Source organism: Gouania willdenowi, chromosome 1 (assembly GCF_900634775.1).
Source record: "Gouania willdenowi chromosome 1, fGouWil2.1, whole genome shotgun sequence".
NCBI lineage: Eukaryota > Metazoa > Chordata > Actinopteri > Blenniiformes > Gobiesocidae > Gouania > Gouania willdenowi.
In genome coordinates this window covers 26,255,610-26,263,599 of record NC_041044.1, presented here as the reverse complement: position 1 = coordinate 26,263,599, position 7,990 = coordinate 26,255,610, and the positions used below count along the sequence as shown (strand labels likewise).

General features: G+C 39.7%; 1 protein-coding gene across 1 annotated transcript; it reads right to left on the bottom strand.

Annotated features, from left to right (window-relative positions):
• Positions 1-2,674: 2,674 nt before the first annotated feature.
• On the bottom strand, positions 2,675-3,571 carry dand5 (DAN domain family, member 5). The gene is made up of 2 exons (XM_028438705.1): positions 3,104-3,571; positions 2,675-2,974 (listed from the first exon to the last, which is right to left on the bottom strand). The coding sequence occupies exons 1-2, from the start codon at positions 3,569-3,571 to the stop codon at positions 2,675-2,677; spliced, it is 768 nt and encodes a 255-aa protein (XP_028294506.1).
• Positions 3,572-7,990: the final 4,419 nt, after the last annotated feature.

Genomic DNA, 7,990 nt, shown 5'->3' with positions numbered 1-7,990 from the left:
GGGGAGAGGGGTTGGTTAGGACGAGGGCTGGAAAAAATGGTTATAGGTTTAGTGTTAGAAAAATAACTTTTAATTGAAAGACATTAGCTTGAAATTTCTTCCAAGCAGCATGGGAAAAGAGGAAATTTTGTGGGCATGCACAAAACAATAGATTCATTCATTTCCATAAATCCCAGGGGGAAGAACACCATCTCCAAATGAGCTCATTCAGACCAGCTGGTCCACACAAGTTGAGAAACAGACACTTGATAATCCAGATATTACACAGCTAATAAAAAAAACAAGGCATGGAGAAAAATCTTAATGAAAATAAAAAAAAATATTTCTCCATCTATGATTTAGTGTCACTTCAATTAATGCCGACTTGACAATATTAGCTGAGTTTCCGTTACCCTTGGAAATGCGCGAAATCTAAATAGCGGAATAGGAACATAATGGAAAAACCTGAATATACTCAGATATGGCTAAAAGGTGTTTCTGCTTTCATGAGGAGGAATTTCAGAAATTTCGATATTGAAATGTGTCGCAAAAGTGGCGTGGAAACACTTTTTCTGCAAATACACGTCACAGAATATGACGTACCTGGTCACATGACCACTTCTCTCCGAGAAAACATGGCACTTTATGTGTAGTCAGAAGAGGAGACCGGGACATTTTTTAGCATTATACATTTTTAGTGCCACATTAGATGTGAAACAACAAAGGAATGCAGAGTTATAAGGATGTTACTTTGGAGCATCCATCTTCCTACGTCAAAGTCTTGCGGGATGAGATTTCACAGGAGTTACAAGGTGTCTGCCCAAAACTACCTCAGTGGAAACACGTTCAATTATACTTTTTCGACATTTAGAAATATCGCTTTTATTTTGCGAAAATCTGTAATGAAAACCCAGCGATTGTTTGATTAACCTCCTCTTTACTCTTTTAACCCCCACCTCCCATCACACATAGCTCCCAACTACTATTTCCACATCTGACAGTTAAAAGGCCTACACGCACAGAGAATGAGCAGGCAGCTCATTGTGAGTTTTAAAGCGCTAACTAGGCCACTTAGCACCCCGTGATGCTGATCTGATCCCTGAGGCGCTGAACTTGGCAGCAGGCCCTCCTCCTTTCGCTCCTTCCTTTCCCCTCGCCATGGGAACCAGGCCATCCTTAATGACACAGGAGTGCTGCGCCCAATCTCACAATGCAAAGGGGGCTGACATCTGTCTTGCTAAGTGGTGCACTCTCTTGTGCACCTTGTTTGTTCAATCAACAACCGCTCTCCTCTTCCCCTCCCTCCACTGATCCCTTTTTCTTTTTTATTCTTCAAAAAAACATACAGAGCTCTCAAAGAAGAGCGGCGCACTGCTTTAAACGATAGTGAGATCATGACTCTCCCTTCGTCGACTCCGAGGAACACAGAGGGAACATTATTAGCTATCATGTGCACCGCTACAGAACAGAAAAAGTAAGCAGCTATCATCACGATGAGCTGAAAAACCTTATTTTGGACTCCACATGGGCCTCCCAGCATCGAAAACTTGTGCGTGACTAAAAGTTCCCTCGAGCTGTTCACAGTTAAGACCATAGGCAAATATTTGTGCCATCAATCACAGAAAATATAGCCATCAACCCAAGTTGTTAATCACATGCTAATGGAATCCCAGGGACTCAATGCACCCCTGAATCGCAATAAAGGCTTTCATTTTTTTTAGAAAGCCCACGTGAATGCAAATGGCCATCTAAGCGGTTCATTTGACATCATGCCAAGGCAATGTAAAGAGCCCCTTCTTTAAGCTCCTCTGGGAATGTATGTAAGGATGTGTGGGATGAGTTCACTTTACCAGGCCCAGGTGCCAGTACATAAATGAATAATAGGTTTTATGGGCCCGAAACTGAAAAAGGAGCACATACACACATTATCACACATGCCCACTCACTCAAGTGCATCTGCGTTGAATGATGTTGAAATTCCCACAACTGTGCTGAAAGCAGATTGGCCATGAGAATAGGTGGTTCCTATTCATAATTCAGGGGTCCATGCTGAAACAATTATGTTTGCTTACTGCAAAGTACTCGCACTCAATAGCTCGTTAGCTCTCGGGCTTGGTGTTTTCAGATGAGAGCGCTTTGTGCTAAAAGTTGGTGGAATGCTGCGATTTAATAAAAAATAGAGGCGGACACTTGAGTGCTTGAACACAAGAGAGGGAGAGAAAAACAACTGCTTCTCATGTTTTTACTTCAGCTTTGCGTGGTGACTAAATTACACTTGTAAAATCATCACTGTTGGCAGGACATAAATTAGTACAGCCAGTCAAAGTAGGTGTAAAAACAACAACAACAAAAAAAACATGAAGCGGATGTTTTTCTTACAGAGTAGAGTTATTCAGTTTAGAAGAATCTAAACACACTTTGGAAGGTAAGTCCAGTATGAACCAAAAAAAAAAAAAGAAGAAGCATGGTCGGGACTCAGACCATTTTGTCAACATTTAACAGCGGGAAGCACCGCGTTGTCTTTCTCTGAACAATGCATTCAGACTCTTAATAACAAATGTATTACATTCAATTGAATGAGAAGATATATATCTGCAATATTTCTCGGAGTCAAGTTAGGTCAAGTTATAAAAAGAATTGGATATGGATGAAAAATGATAACCAGTCGCAAAAGATACTTTTTCATGCAACACAGTTACAGATGCCTGTCAGCTGTCGCCTCAGTGCTCTTCTCCTCGCGACCCGTCTCACACTTGCACTCCTCCACCACCATCACTTTCTTCTGCCTGACCTGGGATCCACAGCGCAGAGGCACAGAGACAGAGTGAGCTTTTGATGGGGCGCAGCGGGAGCAGGGGGCCCGGTGCTGGAAGGCTCCTGTCTGCGGACTCTGCTCAACAAACTCCCCTTCAGACGGGACAAAGAGGGAGCTGCACTGGCCGAAACACAGTTTGTTGTGCACTGTTACTGTTTCACATCCATCTGCTGTCACATGCTGAGAGGGAAACAAGGGAAGGTCAAGATCGGGACAAACAAAGCGGCAACAGAGTGCAAAAATGAATGTGCAAGAACAATACAGCATCACTAAACTTTATAAATAAAGAGCTATAGGATTGTATCTTACCTGTGTGAAAGGTACAGCAGAGCAGCTCTGCCTGCTGTCCTTCAGGCTGACTGGTAAAACCATTGGCTTTTTGTTTTCCTTCCCAATGACTCTCTGCCACATTTGCTGCCCGATCTTCTTCTTTTGCATCTGAAGGGCAGTTTTAGGGCTCAGGTTGTCTGGTTGACTCACAGCAGCTTTGTGAGCCAAGGCAGGACCTGGGCGACCATTAGACAGAAAAGCAGGAAGAGGCAATCTGGAGTTGTGGGAAAAGGCTTTCCTCATGGTCAGTCCTCTTCGGAGGAACTCAGAATGAGCCAAGGTTCGAGGATCCAGCTTCACCACCCTGACATTTCCCCGAACAGATTCATCTGGTTCGCTTCCAGATGACTCAACGCCAAACGTCAAACCTCGTACAAAACTGTGAGGAAACGCAGCAGCTCCAGTGACCAAACTGGACAAAAAGATCAGGACGATGAGGAAAGACATTCTCAGCTATTTGAGAAATGTTAGGTAAAAAGTAAGGCAACGTTAAAGTGCAAAGTTCAACAATAAGTTTACAAAAAAAAAGAGGTTTGTGGTTCAAGGTTCCAAATGGTAACCTTGCTGTCAATGCTGTGCCAATGCGATGGAGCAAGCCTTTTTATGTGGCGGGCTGCCTGTTCTAACCTGCGTTTTAACGCAGAGAAGGTGTCGCAATTCCCACACCGCGCCAGACATCACACTAACCCTAAACGTCCAGGTTGTGGGCGGCTGCCAGACAAAGAGGATTGTAGCTTGGAGGTTAAAACAAGGTTGTAAAACTACAACCTGTGACAGACCTCCCATCAAGAAGCTTGGAAGCCCATCAGGATGCAAACAAGTGACATGGAAAGGTTAGAGAAAAGCTATATCTAGTCAGTGGATTAAATGAACTCCAAATTTTCATTAGTAGTCAATAAATTACCATGTTTAACTCAAATTTTTGATGTTTTGCCTAGGAAAGAATAGGAACATTTCTTGCAGTTGCACAAGTGGGGTAAAAAGAGTCTCCAACTCTGGAATTCACTCCCACCACACATCAGAAACATTGATTCTTTACCCGTTTTTAAATCAAAACTAAAACCGATAGATTCCAAGCTGCATACTGTAATTTCACTGGATTTGACATATTTTATTGTGTTTTTTTGTTCTGTTTTTATTAACTGTAAAGTGTCCCTGAGTACTGAGAAAGGCTCTTCTAAAGTTTTTAAAGTTCCAGAAAATAAAACAATCCTACAACAACAAGCATTTATTGACTATTTTATTTCTTCACCAGCTCACGCAGAAAGGCAATTTATTTGTAATGTTCTGAGCCACGTGTGTCCAACTCATCCCAACCTTTAATAGTATCCAAATTGTTCCGTCGGGGAAATTTGAAATTATAGAGAAAACATGAATCTTTGTGTAAATTATCAACTAATTCAGTTGTAGATATCTCAGCCTCTCCAAATGCACGAATTCAATGAAACGCCACAATATTAGCAGAGCTCACAGTTTTCCCATGCTTATAGCACATGTTGAAGTCATTTTTAAAAACGAAAAAACGAATTTCTTCCAAAATCATGCAATTTCTCTTAAATTATTTCACAAAATTCCTCCGCATGAAAATGCAAATTGGGTCACAAAATCCCAAAAATGTAAGTGAAGATCCTAAAGGGAATGATTTATATCTGTCACTTTTTGCTTGGATATTGTCATACTTATATTATTTAGAATTGGAAGTGCAAACTATAGCAAAATCATGGCTGAAATTCCATTTTTTAATATAATTTGTGGCCCATTAAGATCAGACTGGTCCATATTTGGCCCCTGTGTTAAAATTGAAGTTGACACCCTTGTTATATACAATGTGTATAGAACAGATTCCAACAGATAATTAAAAAAAAAATGAAATGGGAAAATGTGCATATAGCTCAAATTAAATAAATAAAAACCTATACAACACACATCCAAAGCTATACTTGTTTCCTCTCTCAAAGAGGTCTCCTCACTCATCATCTCCAGTCGCTCATCCGGAATGTGTTCCTGTTACCTTCAGCTGTAAAACAATAATGACTTTATGTTCCCTGTGCAAACAAGCACAGTCTCCTGCCCATCTAATCTCCCCAGCAGCAGGCTGTCAGCCTCTCCCCTGATGCCCCATCAATGTGCTATTTGAGTTCATTGTGCTCTGTCACCCATGACCTGATCACACGCTCTCTATTGGAGGCAGATTCACTCTCAGACGAGCGTTTGACGTTCTCAGACACAGGGAGGCACTTTATTCTCAGTGTGTAGGATTCCATAAATTTGAAAAACAATATTAACAGACATCTGGAAAAAGAATATAATAGTGAGGATGAAGATTGAGCATAGTCTATTTGACTGATTTTGGCAGGCTTTTAATGGCAAGGTTTGTAATGAAGCATTATTTTGTCTTATTAATCTTATGTTATTAATATTGTTATTGTAAATTTCTGTATTAAATATTTGCTTTTAATTGATGATTGATTGATTGATCAGTATTGAGATTTCACTCCTAGCTGCAAAATCTACAATCACCACAAGAGGGCACAGTTTACAAAGAAAGCTCCCTTCCCACTTTTAACGTGATCATTGACCAAGTTTAATGTCGAATAATAACTAACTAAATAATCTAAAAATTTGAAATAAGTATGTAGCCTCGCTAAATTTATATCAATTCTATTTTTGTTCAACTTTCTTTTTTTTTTGGTTTACTTTTACTTTTTCAATGAGGAGAAACAGTTTGAATGTGGCAAACCTTTTCTGTCAGATGTATTTACATTGGGCCACATCACTTCCAGTCTCTGCCACAGAAAGAAAAAACACCCAATAAAACCGTTTCAAAGGGTACATTTGTGCAAAACTATGACTGTAAAGGAAGTGCACTGATTAACAGACTGAAGCCAGTGTGGAAAATGACTCACAAAATGTAACCTTGAAGTACTATAGATAGTCCATAACAATTGTTCTTCCTCATCATGGCAGCTCACGACCTAACGTCCCTGATAGCACTCATACATCTCTCCGACGTCGGCACGATGAATGAAGTTGCATCGGCGTTACGTATTATGGAGAGTGTTTGCTCATTGGGCAGACGTCGGCGTTTGGCCGATGGATTAAAGATGCTCAGCGCGGCCTCTCTACAGCTTAGATTAACTTTTATTTAGCTCAATTTGTATAAATATCTCCATAATCATAGTCGAGTATTTACTTAAATCTGATAGGAATATGGCAATATCGCAACAACAACAACAAAAACAATATACTACCACTAAATAGCTTGTTATTATTAAAAGAGCCACATCACAAGCTTCATACAAGTGACATTTTACAGTTCTACAATTTTCTAAGTGGCATCACCGATTTGGGGAGAAAAAACACACAAAATGACGCATTAGGAGTAGAAGACGACGCACAATCTGAGGCCGACATCGGTGAGACGTATGCGTGCTATCTGGGGTGAGATATCTATACTCAGAGTTCCCCGTAAATTAAAAAAATGAGTGATTAATTTCTTCTTTAGGAAAATATCTTCAAAATGAAGTCTCTAATAGAACATTTGCAGCAACAAAACAATATTATAAACCCCGCTTTTCAGTCTGGTGTCATCATCCACTCCACCCAAGCTGTTTTACTACAAACAACACTTTGTCAACTTCATTTTTGAATGGTTATTCATGTAAAATACTTAATTTGATAATACTTTTAAGGCCAAATATGTATAATACATATTCTTTGCACTATTAGATGTCAATGTGCTCAAACCTACTGGATCTTTTCAGTGGTTTTATGATGGCGGGAAGCGTCTGGAGGTTTTCAGGTTATTAGGCCAGTGATAAATGATCAGCTAATTAAAGCTCAGCAACACACACACACACACACACACACACACACACACACACACACACACACACACACACAACCACAAAATGAATGAATTTAACCTGAAAAAAAAATGCAATTTAGTTACATTGTATAAAGCGAGGCAAAGTGATCACCTATTTTACAGTTTTACACAGCACATCAGTTCTGCCTTTCCCTCTCCTTACACACTTTAACAGCTTGTTACTTAGCTCTCTGATGCTAAAGTACAACCTCAATAAAAGTCAGTACAGTCCAATGTTTTATATGTACTCGGTGTTTTCTACCAGAAGCCACGCCTCTACGTTTGTGCACGCGCATCGCGGAACATAACAAGGGTTGCATTGATTGGGTTGCATTGATATAGGTCTATGGGTCATAGTTATTCTTTTGGTGATGGACATTTCTGAGGTAAGAGTTAAAATCATATTTACCTGTTTGCTGTTGTGACGCGCGGCCTTGTTTCCCTGCATTCACTTTGATTGACAGAATCCGCTACAGGAAGTCGAAGCCTATTGGCTGGGTGATCACGCCGCTCGTTTCCATTTGTATAGGGGTCTATAGGACGAAGGCAGGACTTATATACAGTAATGTATATGAATGACCACCGGCAATAGACCATAGTAAAAGAGTAGTTAGGCATTTATTTACATTTCAAAAGAATGATACATAAACTCCGATCAGCTTTAAGAAAACTAAAAAATTTTTTTTTTAGTGATTAATTTCTTCTTTAGGAAAATATCTTCAAAATGAAGTCTCTAATAGAACATTTGCAGTAACAAAACAATAAAAGTCAGCTATTGAAAGTTGGTTTATTGTTTCACTCCATGCTAAGCATGCTGATGTATATCATCATCATTTTTGCACTTAAGTTCCATGTTGCATTTTGTTCCTGGTCAGATATCTAATACAGTCTAATAATTTAATGCTCTTTTAATTTCTGCTTCATTTTTAGGCTTCTCATTATTACTTTCTTTGTGTGTAGGCATTTTGTTTACTGTTAATGATCTTTATTGGAAATGA